Source organism: Oncorhynchus mykiss, chromosome 5, assembly GCF_057628025.1.
Source record: "Oncorhynchus mykiss isolate SJ-2025 chromosome 5, ASM5762802v1, whole genome shotgun sequence".
Lineage (NCBI taxonomy): Eukaryota > Metazoa > Chordata > Actinopteri > Salmoniformes > Salmonidae > Oncorhynchus > Oncorhynchus mykiss.
The window spans coordinates 74,597,294-74,612,714 of NC_143026.1; the positions used below are offsets into that span (position 1 = coordinate 74,597,294).

Below are 15,421 nucleotides of genomic sequence, written 5' to 3' on the forward strand. Positions count from 1 at the left end.
TGCCTTAGTGCTATCTGGAATCTGTGGGACGTTCCCTACAAATGGTTACGCTAAGGTTTGGGTTAGGGTCCCAAGGATTCTGGATAGCACTAACCCTCCGTGAAAGGCGTCAACTACTCTCTCGCACAGCTAGTTAGCTAGCTAGCACACGTCATGGAAATGGGGGTGATGACTGGCGAAACGTGACTTTGGACCAGTCCCTATCAAGTGGCAATGAATCCATACATCAAAACATAGCTACGAAGTTCTACTTTGTTTCCGTGTCTCTGAAAACATTTGAATGACAGTGGTTGAGGAATAACCTTCGCAATGAGAAAATATAACACCCCAGATTTCACTGGCTTCACTAAAAGGCTGTAACCGCACTTACTTTACATTTGGGCAAAGCATCAATTGTTGTTTCATGACACTCTACGTTACAGTATATGGCCGTGTGCATTTTTGGCACTTTGCTCCGCACTCACAATAGTTCACTCTCCTCCCGGATTGCCAGGTATAGCTAAAATTTCTAACCCAATGACTACTCAAAACCTGCCCACAAAGCCTGAAAACTAGCCCCCCAAAAAATGTTCCTGCTTTTTCCTGCAGCAAGAGAGGCAATAAACCCTGTTTCCATAAGGTTGATGTAAGAAGCAAAATGCAGTTTTCCATCAAAATAATAATTGTCAGCTAACGTGACTAATAATGGAATTTGAATATGCCGCAAGAGAGAAGAAGATTTGCCCTTATTAAACTCGCCAGATGTTTTCCATCAATGGATGTTGATTTAACTTGTTTGACTGCTATGATTACGCAATAAGGCCCGAGGGAGTGTGGTATATGAACAATATATACCACGGCTAAGGGCTGCTCTTATGCACGACGCACCACAAAGTGCTAGGACACAGCCCTTAGCCGTGGTATATTGGCCATAACCACAAACACCCAAGGTGCCTTATTGCTATTATAAACTGGTTACCAATGTAATTAGAGGGGTACAAATAAATGTTTTGTCATACCCATGGTATACAGTCTGATATACCATGGCTTTCAGCCAATCAGCATTCGGGGCTCGAACCACCCAGTTTATAATTGTAAAAAAAATCCCTTATGTGCATGTCCATAACAATAGATATATCCAACCGGAGAGTTTGAGGGATGAAAGTTTGACAGAGGATCTCAAAATCTCTGTTCAAAAAGCACTTTTCAAAATAATGTTTGGCTATTTTCTGACAATTGTGCTGTTATTATGGGCGAGATGTTAAGACTACGAACCATTATAAATGGCCTATTTGCAAGATTGACTTATGATTTCAATAGGCATAGGCTAGGCCTACTAAAATCAGGGTTCATGATTGTAATTCAACTTGGTTTAGTTATGCTAATTGCAGGTAGCCTATAGCCCCTGATGACCTACATTAGCTTAGGCAAGATGTAAGATGAACGATTTAGCAGCTTGCTTCGTTCAAATTGACAGATGTATTTAACATGAATAGTGAGGTGATTTTGAGGTAAGAAGTGCTTCTGTTGCCCAATAGCCTGCTGGAGGAGGCTACTGAGGATGGGGTCTTCAATCACTGAATCGTATATTAATAATATGAATATGAACTGAAAAGGCTTGTCAACAGCCATTGTTTTTAAAAATATTAGTAGCCTAATCTGACTGATTTACCTTCAATCTAATGCATTGTAACAACAGCTGATCTGCAGTTGTGATAGAATTGTGACCCATGATCACAATTGATAACTTCCAATTTCATTAACTAAACTTGGCAATTAATAATTGCATAATAACACAAGGCTACAACAACAATAAGTTAAAGGCTATTTATTAAGTCAGTTTGCCAGCTCCAGGTGGGCTACACAAGTGGCACATTGGTTTGCAACGACTCCAGTGATATCGTCATTTCAACATAGCCTCCCGAGTTGTGCAGCGGTCTAAGGCACTGCATCTCAGTGCTAGAGGCATCACTCCAGACCCTGGTTCGATTCCAGGCTGTATCACAACCGGCCGTGATTGGGAGTCCCATAGGGCGGTGCACAATTGGCCCAGCGTTGTCCAGGTTACGGTTTGTCAGGAGTAAGCCGTCATTTTAAATAAATGACTTGCCTAGTCAAGTAAAAATAATAAAATAAAACATGGCATAGAAATGAATGTATCAGATTTATCACTCTCCACATTCAATGTCAGTTTCATTGTGTAGCACTCGAGACCCAAGAACGGAGCATGCATAAAACCCTTCACTTGTAATGGCTTTCCATAAGCAAAGTCGACATTAGAGTGCAGTTTAAACCACTTCCGATCAAATTTATCTAATGTGCTGTAGAAGAATGAATGCCCTGACTTCTGCAGAGGCCGTATCACTGTAAATGCTGCAGGGCCAATGCAGATGTCGGATTGACCATGGAGCACCTTTAAGAAACAGTAGTTAGTTCACAATAGTTCACTCTCCTCCCGGGTTGCCAGGTATTCAAAACCTGCCCACAAAGCCTGAAAACTAGCCCAAAATGTTTTTCCCTGCTTTTTCCTGCAGCAAGAGAAGAGTTTGCCACATTTGGCCAATAAACCCTTTTTCCATAAGGTTGATGTAACGGCGTAAGAAGCTAAATTCAGTTTTCCATCAAAATAATAATTATTGTCGGCTAACGTGACTAAAGTAGTTTTCCTTTGCGTTGTCGCCTTATTTCAGTTCTAGCACATTAAGATGTTTTATATAAAAAGGGTTGGAAATAGGTGTCTCCATAATGACAATCCAAATAGCCTACCTACAACTGGTAAAAAGTTGTCATGACATGCGCGCGTGCTGCTCATGTGACTCCTGCCTGCTGCGGCGCTCAGTCTCAACATACACACACCCCTCCGCCCCCTCCCCACCACTCACACACTCAGCAACAGGCTGCCTTACGACCTGATAGTGAGCAGCAGTAGGTCACAGGGAAATATTTATTTTTAATTCATTTTTACCCACAACATCGTTTTGAAAGTAACCCAATTTGTAGTAAAACCGCAGGCATGGCAACCCTGCTCTCCTCTGACTGGTGTAGTTGAGTTGGCCCATTGGTAGTGTCCCGTCTTAAAAGGTGCTCCATGGTCAATCCGACGTCTGCATTGGCCCTGCAGCATTTACAGTGATACGGCCTGTGCAGAAGTCAGGGCATTCATACTTCTTGTGCTTCACGGAGCAGCACAGAGCTGTTGTGGAGGAAGTTGTTAAGGAAGTGATTTTCTGTTTATTGAAGACCTCCCACCTTCAACTACCATCAACAACTACCATCAACCAATCATGTCAATGCGGAGTCATACGGAGCCCTCCATGGTTACAAAACTTGAGGCACATGGCGAAGGGGTACAGAGCTGGATTTGGCCTCCGTATGTCTCCAGAGGCTCCGTAGTTGTGTCGCACCCTCCATACATTTCAGGATCAAGCATAAATTGGCTTTTAGTGTAGCGTGCCAAGGCAATATAGGCTTATGGCTATTTAAAGAGCGACATCTTCAGTACAAATAATGAAATGCACAAAACGTCAACTTCTATGAAGAACAGTGTTTTCTCCACATCTTATATCGGTCCTTTTCAATGGATTAAACGCTGATGCAAATACATCGGTAAAAGGCTAATATCGGCCGACAGTATCGGTCAACTGATAAATCGGTCAGGCTCTACTACAGACATCCAAAGCCACAGACACATCTTCATATCACATGTGCTCCCCCAGCAGAGCATCATCCAGGACTTGAAGAAGAACTTTGAGATCGTCAAACTGATTACAGGATCTCTGGTGGTCTGCCATCGACTAGCGGTGTCTGCAGCTGGGAACAACGGACTGACCGGACACACACTAGTGGACGGACGATACACCTACCAGGAGGTACAGTTCTGTCTGTCTCTCTCCTGTCTGTCTGTCTGATTTGCTTTGGTAGAAGTTTATGTGGTTGAGATGATGGATTGAGGATTTTGATATCTGTGAGATAAACACATGAAGTCGTTGCTGGTCCCTGACTCACTCTCCCTCCCCCTCCAGTATCTAGATGGCCACCTGAGGTTCCTGGCCTTCTTCCTCCAGGAGGCCAGCCTCTACCTGGTCTGGAACAGAGCCAAAGAACTATGGGACTGCCTGGTCTCTGGACCCGAAGTCTGCGAGCTGGACCGAGAGGTACACACACATGTTACATACTCTATTACATAGTCTACTCCATCTATATGTATACACTAACTTTAACTGTGTGTGTGTAGATGTGTTTTGAGTGGTTCACTAAGGGCCAGCATGATCTGGAGAGTGATGTTCAGCAGCAGCTCTTTAAAGAGAAGATCCTCAAACTGGAGCCCTACGAGATTACTATGAATGGTGAAACACAGATAATCACACACACATTTGATATATTATTTTGTTAGCATTTTTGATGGCCCACTCTTTTAATATTATATACAGTGCCTTCGGAAAGTATTCAGACCCCTTGACCTTTTCCACATTTTGGTATGTTACAGCCTTATTCTAAAATATGGGGTATTGTGTGTAGATTGAAGAGAAAAAAATATCTAATTTAATCAATTTTAGAATTAACGTAACAAAATGTCTGGTTACTTTCCGAATGCACTGTAGAGCTTACATAGTGGCTTTAACCAGTGTTTTTTATTTGGGATATTTCAGGCTTTAATCTGTTTAAGACCTTCTTTGAGAATGTCAACTTGTGTGACCATCGCTTGAAACGCCAGGGGACTCAACTGGTGAGTCATTCCACACTAGGGTTGCCAATGGAGAAGATATAACTAGTAACCTGTTAACTATACGATTTTTTGTTACTTTCCAGGATTTTATGAAATGTTATCACATGACTACATTTAGTGGCATCATGTGTGGGACTTACAAACCCTAACCCTGTTTGTGTGTGTGTGTAGTGTGTGGAGCGGCTAGACCTGGCTGGGATGGACTTTATCTGGCGTATCGCCATGGAAACGCCTGATGAGGAGATCGCTAACGAGGCCATACAGCTAATCATCACATACAGCTACACCAACCTCAACCCCAAAATGAAGAAGGTGTGTGTGTGTGTTGGGGGGGGGGGGGGTTATGTGTAGCAGGACTACAGTCTCTGGTATTCACTCTTTGTGTCTGTGTAGGATTCTGTGTCTTTACACAAGAAGTTCATTGCTGATTGTTACAAACGACTGGAGGTGAGTTCTTCATTCATCACAACTATCAGATGTGTTTAACTTATTATATAAGATAATTACATACTATGTTAATAAAGCTTACTGACTTGATGAAATGAAGTCTCTTTGCCTTGTTCTTTCTCTCTCAGGCAGCCAGTTCAGCTCTAGGAGGGCCCACGTTGACTCATGCTGTTACCAGGGCAACCAAGATGCTGACTGCCACCACCATGCCGACTGTAGCTACGTCTGTCCAATCACCTTCCAGGTCCACCAAGCTGGTGATCATTGAGAGGCTGCTGCTATTGGCTGAGCGTTATGTCATCACTATCGAGGTAATCCCCTCTCTCTGGCTCTGACATCACACTGAGCAAGCAATTTCAACTGGTTTTCACCCTCAACGTATTCACCCGTAGTTACAAACTATTTGCATTTGAGTGATGAGAAGGGGGGTGAAAGAACGAGATGGACACATGAAAAGATGACTCTGTTTCTATGTGTAGGACCTGTATTCTGTGCCTCGTACCATTCTACCTCACGGAGCGTCGTTCAATGGCCACCCTGTCTCTCTACATGTCACCTATGAGTCCACCAAAGACACCTTCACCTTGGAGGCCCACAGTAACGAGACTATAGGCAGCATCCGCTGGAAGATTGCTGAGCATCTCAACTGTCCAGTCGACAACGTTCAGATCTTTGCCAACGACAGCGTGGTGAGTGTATTATTTGTCTCTGTAAGCCAAAAGATGGGTGTGGGGTGTGTGTGTATGTGAGAGACTGTGTATCATATGTAACTAAATGTGTGTGTTTTGTGTAACTCTCTCTCTCTGTCTGTAGTTGACTATGAACCGGGACCAGAAGCTGCTGTCCCAGCTGGGGTTCAGTGATGAGCAGTCTCTGACAGTGAAGAGCTCTGGCACAGGGACACCCTCTGGTGGCAGCTCAGAGTCCTCTGTCTCTGCTTCCTCCTCCAGCTCCGCTGTCTTCAACTCAGCTTATGCTATGGAACAGGTACAGCACACACATACGCGCCCATGTATATGCAAACACATTGAGTTCATGTTTGAGTTGGATTATGTGCTAACGGTGTATGTTTGTGTAGGAGAAGTCCCTTCCAGGTGTTGTCATGGCGTTGGTGTGTAATGTGTTTGAGATGCTCTACCAGCTGGCCAACCTGGACGAACCACGGTGAGTTACTCACTCAGATACTTCAAGGATCTGGACCTGACTCCCGAATGGTCAAAAATGTATGACGTTCTGTGTGTGTGTATTCCAGGATAACTCTGCGTGTACGTAAGCTGCTGCTGCTGATCCCAACAGACCCAGAGGTTCAGGACGCTCTAGATAACTTTGTTCCCAAAGAGTCCAGTGTCTGGAGTCACCAGGTACATATTATATATATATATATATATATGTGCGCTGTGCTTAGGTTGAAATTATGATGAGGAGAGTTCAACTGCTCTGACCTGAGCCAGTGTGATAACGTGTGTGTGTCTCCTGTAGAAGACATTGTTCACCCTGGGTCAGGGGTCAGGCTCTCGGTCTCCGTCTCTGGGTTCTAAGCAACAGCACCAGCCCAGTGCTGCCTCCATCTTGGAATCACTCTTCAGATCCTCTGCTCCCGGGATGTCCACCTTCAGAGTCCTCTACAACCTGGAGGTGTGCGCACACACACACACACACACATTTGTGCACGGACACACTTCACACATTTCTTCCTTTTGATATCTGTCTTTCTCTCTCATTAGGTGTTGAGTTCTAAGTTGATGCCGACCTCAGATGATGAGATGGCTAAGACCAGTGTCAAGTCTTTCTGTGAGAACTTCCTGAAAGCTGGAGGACTCAGTTTGGTGGTGAACGTGATGCAGCGGGACTCTATTCCCTCCGAGGTGGACTATGAGACCAGACAGGGAGTCTACTCCATCTGTCTACAACTGGCCAGGTATACATACACACACACACACACACACACACACACACACACACACACACACACACACACACACACACACACACAGCACATGTGTTTTTCTAGCCTTGTGGGGAGCTAACATTTATTTCCATTCAAAATCCTATTTTCCCTAACATTAACCCCTAACTCCTAAACTTAACCCCTAAGCCTAAAATAGCCTTTGCCCTCATGGGCACATGGGAAATGAGGGAGAGGTTTTCCTTGTTTTGCTATCCTTGTGGAGACTTCTGGGGATTTCTGTGATCCACGAGGACAGCAATACAAGACCACACATTCACAAATAAATATACATTGTTACAGGTTGAATGTGATTGGATCTTCCTTTTCCCTGCAGGTTCTTATTGGTTGGCCAAAGTATGCCGTCGTTGCTGGATGATGATGTCATCCGAGAGGGTGACACGCTATCTAGTCGGCCATTCCGTAACGCAGGGCGACCAGGGAGACAGCTGTCGCTGTGTGGAACGCCTGAGAAGAGCTCCTATAGACAGATGTCTCTGTCTGAACGCTCCTCCATCAGAGTAGAGGAGATCATCCCTGCTGCACGTGTAGCTATACAGGTACACACACACACACCTCTAATGCATACCTAACACACACCTAATACATACACACACACCTCTAATGCATACCTAACACACACCTAATACACACACACACACACCTCTAATGCATACCTAACACACACACACACACCTAATACACACACACACACCTCTAATGCATACCTAACACACACCTAATACATACACACACACCTCTAATGCATACCTAACACACACCTAATATATACACACACACCTCTAATGCATACCTAACACACACCTAATACACACACCTCTAATGCATACCTAACACACACCTAATACACACACCTGTAATGCATACCTAACACACACCTCTAATGCATACCTAACACACACCTAAAACACACACTTCTAATGCATACCTAACACACACCTAATACACACACACACACACCTCTAATGCATACCTAACATACACCTAAAACACACACACACACACACACCTCTAATGCATACCTAACACACACCTAAAACACACACTTCTAATGCATACCTAACATACACCTAAAACACACACACACACACCTCTAATGCATACCTAACATACACCTAAAACACACACACACACACCTCTAATGCATATCTAGCACACACCTAATACACACACACACCTCTAATGCATACCAGACACACACCTAGTACACACACACATTGCGTACCTAATACACACACACACACACACACACTACTCTAATGCATACCTAACACACACACACACACACCTCTAATGTATACCTAACACACACCTAATACACACACACACACCTCTAATGTATACCTAACACACACACACCTCTAATGCATACCTAACACACACCTAATACATACACACACACCTCTAATGCATACCTAACACACACACCTAATACACACACCTCTAATGCATACCTAACACACACCTAATACATACACACCTCTAATGCATACCTAAAACACACCTAATACCCCCATACCTTTAATGTATACCGAACACACACATACCTCTAATGCATACCTAACACACACCTAATACACACACACACCTCTAATGCATACCTAACACACACCTAATACACACACACACCTCTAATGCATACCTAACACACACCTAATACATACACACACACCCCTAATGCATACCTAACACACACCTAATACATACACACACACCTCTAATGCATACCTAACACACACACACACCTAATACACACACACACCTCTAATGCATACCTAACACACACCTAATACATACACACCTCTAATGCATACCTAAAACACACCTAATACCCCCATACCTTTAATGTATACCGAACACACACATAATACACACACATACCTCTAATGCATACCTAACACACACCTAATACACACACAAACCTCTAATGCATACCTAACACACACCTAATACACACACATACCTCTAATGTATACCTAACACACACCTAATACACACACATACCTCTAATGCATACCTAACACACACCTAATACACACACATACCTCTAATGCATACCTAACACACACCTAATACACACACATACCTCTAATGCATACCTAACACACACCTAATACACACACATACCTCTAATGCATACCTAACACACACCTAATACACACACACACACACCTCTAATGCATACCTAACACACACACACACACCTAATACACACACACACACCTCTAATGCATACCTAACACACACCTAATACATACACACACACCTCTAATGCATACCTAACACACACCTAATATATACACACACACCTCTAATGCATACCTAACACACACCTAATACACACACCTCTAATGCATACCTAACACACACCTAATACACACACCTGTAATGCATACCTAACACACACCTCTAATGCATACCTAACACACACCTAAAACACACACTTCTAATGCATACCTAACACACACCTAATACACACACACACACACCTCTAATGCATACCTAACATACACCTAAAACACACACACACACACACACCTCTAATGCATACCTAACACACACCTAAAACACACACTTCTAATGCATACCTAACATACACCTAAAACACACACACACACACCTCTAATGCATACCTAACATACACCTAAAACACACACACACACACCTCTAATGCATATCTAGCACACACCTAATACACACACACACCTCTAATGCATACCAGACACACACCTAGTACACACACACATTGCGTACCTAATACACACACACACACACACACACTACTCTAATGCATACCTAACACACACACACACACACCTCTAATGTATACCTAACACACACCTAATACACACACACACACCTCTAATGTATACCTAACACACACACACCTCTAATGCATACCTAACACACACCTAATACATACACACACACCTCTAATGCATACCTAACACACACACCTAATACACACACCTCTAATGCATACCTAACACACACCTAATACATACACACCTCTAATGCATACCTAAAACACACCTAATACCCCCATACCTTTAATGTATACCGAACACACACATACCTCTAATGCATACCTAACACACACCTAATACACACACACACCTCTAATGCATACCTAACACACACCTAATACACACACACACCTCTAATGCATACCTAACACACACCTAATACATACACACACACCCCTAATGCATACCTAACACACACCTAATACATACACACACACCTCTAATGCATACCTAACACACACACACACCTAATACACACACACACCTCTAATGCATACCTAACACACACCTAATACATACACACCTCTAATGCATACCTAAAACACACCTAATACCCCCATACCTTTAATGTATACCGAACACACACATAATACACACACATACCTCTAATGCATACCTAACACACACCTAATACACACACAAACCTCTAATGCATACCTAACACACACCTAATACACACACATACCTCTAATGTATACCTAACACACACCTAATACACACACATACCTCTAATGCATACCTAACACACACCTAATACACACACATACCTCTAATGCATACCTAACACACACCTAATACACACACATACCTCTAATGCATACCTAACACACACCTAATACACACACATACCTCTAATGCATACCTAACACACACCTAATACACACACCTCTAATGCATACCTAACACACACCTAATACACACACTTCTAATGCATACCTAACACACACCTAATACACACACTTCTAATGCATACCTAACACACACACACACACACCTCTAATACATACAATACACACACACACCTCTAATGCATACCAGACACACACCTAGTACACACACACATTGCGTACCTAATACACACACACACACACACACACTCCTCTAATGCAAACCTAACACACACCTAATGCATACCTAACAGACGCATACACCTCTAATGCATACCTAACACACACACCTCTAATGCATTCATAATACACACCTAATACACACACCTATAATGCCACCTAACACACACCTAATACACACACACACACATACATACACACACACACCTACCTCTAATGCATACCTAATAATCACACACGCACACCTCTAACCCGGTCTCTCCTCTGTAGACGATGGAGGTGGGGGACTTCACCTCGACGGTGGCGTGTTTCATGCGTCTAACCTGGGCGGCAGCCGCTGGCCGATTGGATCTCGTCGGCAGTCCTCAGCCAATCAGACCTGAACACAGCTCACTTCTCCCCCTCGTGGTCCGCAGCCGTGTCAGCAGCACTGGTGAGACACACACATACTCACACACAAGAAACTGATGGATAATAATGGCACCGACAGCCTGAATTATCAGCCTGTTTCTCTGGTGTTCTGATTGTTTTGCCTTCTACTGATGTCTGTCTCTCTTTCTACAGGAAGTAACTGCAGCTCCAGCAGTGAGGGCGAGGCGCCGCCCACAGCGTTGCATGCTGGGATATGTGTGAAGCAGCAGAGTGTTTCTATTAAAGACTGCATCATTGCTAGAGAGGCCCTGTCACTACTGGTCACCTGTCTACAGCTACGGACACAGCAGCTAGGTAACACACACACACACACACACCCTGTCTCTACTGGTCACCTGTCTACAGCTACGGACACAGCAGCTAGGTAACACACACACACACACACCCTGTCACTACTAGTCACCTGTCTACAGCTACAGACACAGCAGCTAGGTAACACACACACACACACACCCTGTCACTACTAGTCACCTGTCTACAGCTACGGACACAGCAGCTAGGTAACACACACACACACTGTCTCTACTGGTCACCTGTCTACAGCTACGGACACAGCAGCTAGGTAACACACACACACACACACACACCCTGTCTCTACTGGTCACCTGCCTACAGCTACGGACACAGCAGCTAGGTAACACACACACACACACACCCTGTCTCTACTGGTCACCTGTCTACAGCTACGGACACAGCAGCTAGGTAACACACACCCTGTCACTACTGGTCACCTGCCTACAGCTACGAACACAGCAGCTAGGTAACACACACACACACTGTCTCTACTGGTCACCTGTCTACAGCTACGGACACAGCAGCTAGGTAACACACACACACACACACCCTGTCTCTAATGGTCACCTGCCTACAGCTACGGACACAGCAGCTAGGTAACACACACACACACACACACCCTGTCTCTACTGGTCACCTGCCTACAGCTACGGACACAGCAGCTAGGTAACACACACACACACACACCCTGTCTCTACTGGTCACCTGCCTACAGCTACGGACACAGCAGCTAGGTAACACACACACACACACACACCCTGTCTCTACTGGTCACCTGCCTACAGCTACGAACACAGCAGCTAGGTAACACACACACACACACACCCTGTCTACTGGTCACCTGCCTACAGCTACGGACACAGCAGCTAGGTAACACACACACACACACACACACCCTGTCTCTACTGGTCACCTGTCTACAGCTACGGACACAGCAGCTAGGTAACACACACACACACACACCCTGTCTCTACTGGTCACCTGTCTACAGCTACGGACACAGCAGCTAGGTAACACGTGTTACACACACACACACTATCTTGTGAAGACCGAATGCTAACAGTGTTTGTCTCTATCCAGGGTCATTCTACAACCTCCCCTGTGTCAGCGACTTCATCATCGACATCCTGCTGGGATCAGCCAGTGGAGAGGTAGCTAGGGTGTGGGGAGTGTGTGTGTGTGTGTGTGTGTGTGGGGGGGGGGGGGTTGAGCCTGAGTGTGTGTCTTATAACCCGTGTCTCTATGTCAGATCCGGCGCGTGGCGTGTGACCAGCTGTACACTCTGAGCCAATCAGACACGTCTGCGTTCCCTGAGATCATCAAGCCCAACGTGTTCCTGCTGCGAGTCGTCCTCACCTCCCAGCTGCCCCTCTGGAGCCCCACGTCTGTCATGAGAGGAGTCAACCAGAGGTACACACACACGTGTTGTTGTTGTCGTTGCTGCTGGGAGGCAGTAGGAAGTTCATTTACCGCCATCTGCTGTCAAACATATCTGTGACCAATGATAGATTGACTAAATTGAAAATATAATTGGAAGCTGATATGTAGCGTCATAGTTGGTTCTAAATGCATTTGGATGTATAGCGCCAGGGCCCATTTTGTTCAGTGTGTGTCTGTCTATCTGTCTGTATCTGAGTGTATAAGATTGTTCTATCTGTCCAGGTTGCTGTCTCAGTGTACTGAATACTTTGAACTGCGATGTCAACTACTGGATGACCTGACCAGTGAGTTTACACACACACACACACACACACACACGCACCAACAGTTTTCCAACACTGTCATTGACCCATGAGGAATGTTCCTGTCCCCCTCCCTCAGGTTCAGAGATGGAGGTGTTGTCAGTGAGTGCGGCAGCCATGTTGGAAGATGAGATCAGCTGGTTGGATAACTTTGAGCCCAGCTGGAGCTCTGAGATGGAGACTAGTGAGGCTGACAACATCCTGCAGGCTGGACACCTCCGCCTCATCAAAACACTACTGTCACTTTGTGGCACCGAGAAGGAACACCTGGGTGAGAACACACATAAGCATTTTTTGAGATTTTGATCTGGAGCTCGTAGACGGTGTGTATTCTGATGTCTGTCTGTCTGTCTGTCTGTCTGTCTGTCTGTCTGTCTGTGTTTGTTCTTTCTCCGCAGGTCCTTCTCTGATCCAGCAGCTGTTGGATGACTTCCTGTTCCGAGCGTCCCGCATCATCCTGAACACGTCTGACCCCGCCTCTAGCTCCCCCCCCAGCCACGACTTCCACCCCAAGTGCAGCACGGCCAGCAGCAGACTGGCAGCCTACGAGGTGCTGGTGATGCTAGCAGACAGCTCTGTGGCAAACCTACAGCTCATCACCAGAGAACTGCTGTCCATGCACCACCAGTCAGACCCCTCGCTCAGCAAGGAGTTTGACGTGAGTCTCTCACACATGCTTGAAACACACACACACACAACAAAGAAACAGAGGTGAATGGAGAATTGCGTGATAGTACTGAGGTGTTACAGGTGCGTGATAGTACTGAGGTGTTACAGGTGCGTGATAGTACTGAGGTGTTACAGGTGCGTGATAGTACTGAGGTGTTACAGGTGCGTGATAGTACTGAGGTGTTACAGGTGCGTGATAGTACTGAGGTGTTACAGGTGCGTGATAGTACTGAGGTGTTACAGGTGCGTGATAGTACTGAGGTGTTACAGGTGCGTGATAGTACTGAGGTGTTACAGGTGCGTGATAGTACTGAGGTGTTACAGGTGCGTGATAGTACTGAGGTGTTACAGGTGCGTGATAGTACTGAGGTGTTACAGGTGCGTGATGGAACTGAGGTGTTACAGGTGCGTGATAGTACTGAGGTGTTACAGGTGCGTGATAGTACTGAGGTGTTACAGGTGCGTGATAGAACTGAGGTGTTACAGGTGCGTGATAGTACTGAGGTGTTACAGGTGCGTGATGGAACTGAGGTGTTACAGGTGCGTGATAGTACTGAGGTGTTACAGGTGCGTGATGGAACTGAGGTGTTACAGGTGCGTGATAGTACTGAGGTGTTACAGGTGCGTGATAGAACTGAGGTGTTACAGGTGCGTGACCATATAAGAAAGGCTAATAGGTCTTCTTCATATACAGTCTACCTTCAACGTGTCTCTCTCTTCTGTTCGCTCCGTGCCCCTCTCCCAGTTCCTCCCGCCGGTGGACAGTCGCTCTGTGTCGGGGTTCGTGGGGTTAAAGAACGGTGGAGCCACCTGCTATATGAATGCTGTGTTCCAGCAGCTGTACATGCAGCCTGGCCTGGCTGAGGCCTTTCTGTCTATAGAGGACGACACGGAGCAGCCAGACGAGAGTGTTTTCTGTCAGGTCCAGTCTCTGTTCGGACACCTGATGGAGAGCAAGCTGCAGTACTATGTCCCTGAGAACTTCTGGAAGGTATCTAAACATGCGCACACACTACACACACACATACTTATTCTGATACACTGCACATACCCAACTGACTACCCACGTTTCGGTCAGAAATAACAGGTGTATGTGTTTCTGTAGATCTTTAAGATGTGGAATAAGGAGCTGTATGTACGGGAGCAGCAGGATGCCTATGAGTTCTTCACTTCACTGGTGGACCAGTTGGACGAGCACCTCAAGGTAACACACAATAACAAAAGGCACTTGTCTTGTCCCACTGGCACCGTCTTGTCCCACTAGCACCGTCTTGTCCCACTGGCACCGTCTT

At 45.4% G+C, this 15,421-nt stretch overlaps 1 protein-coding gene across 5 annotated transcripts in view; it reads left to right on the forward strand.

The window, feature by feature from the left end:
- The window catches only part of LOC110524519 (ubiquitin carboxyl-terminal hydrolase 24), a 44,781-nt gene that overhangs the window by 17,387 nt on the left and 11,973 nt on the right, over nt 1-15,421 (forward strand). For 3 of the 5 annotated variants that reach the window (XM_036978328.2, XM_036978330.2, XM_036978331.2), the window contains 23 exons: nt 3,696-3,848; nt 4,002-4,133; nt 4,214-4,325; nt 4,629-4,705; nt 4,877-5,017; nt 5,099-5,152; nt 5,281-5,463; nt 5,632-5,841; nt 5,966-6,139; nt 6,231-6,316; nt 6,405-6,513; nt 6,632-6,787; nt 6,877-7,070; nt 7,435-7,657; nt 11,263-11,425; nt 11,557-11,718; nt 12,799-12,869; nt 12,968-13,128; nt 13,381-13,442; nt 13,540-13,731; nt 13,859-14,118; nt 14,875-15,120; nt 15,235-15,333. In XM_036978328.2, coding sequence (XP_036834223.2) covers nt 3,696-3,848; nt 4,002-4,133; nt 4,214-4,325; nt 4,629-4,705; nt 4,877-5,017; nt 5,099-5,152; nt 5,281-5,463; nt 5,632-5,841; nt 5,966-6,139; nt 6,231-6,316; nt 6,405-6,513; nt 6,632-6,787; nt 6,877-7,070; nt 7,435-7,657; nt 11,263-11,425; nt 11,557-11,718; nt 12,799-12,869; nt 12,968-13,128; nt 13,381-13,442; nt 13,540-13,731; nt 13,859-14,118; nt 14,875-15,120; nt 15,235-15,333 — 3,420 coding nt within the window. The remainder of the gene's footprint in view (nt 1-3,695; nt 3,849-4,001; nt 4,134-4,213; nt 4,326-4,628; nt 4,706-4,876; nt 5,018-5,098; nt 5,153-5,280; nt 5,464-5,631; nt 5,842-5,965; nt 6,140-6,230; nt 6,317-6,404; nt 6,514-6,631; nt 6,788-6,876; nt 7,071-7,434; nt 7,658-11,262; nt 11,426-11,556; nt 11,719-12,798; nt 12,870-12,967; nt 13,129-13,380; nt 13,443-13,539; nt 13,732-13,858; nt 14,119-14,874; nt 15,121-15,234; nt 15,334-15,421) is intronic. The other 2 variants (XM_036978329.2, XM_036978332.2) reach the window with 1 other exon arrangement.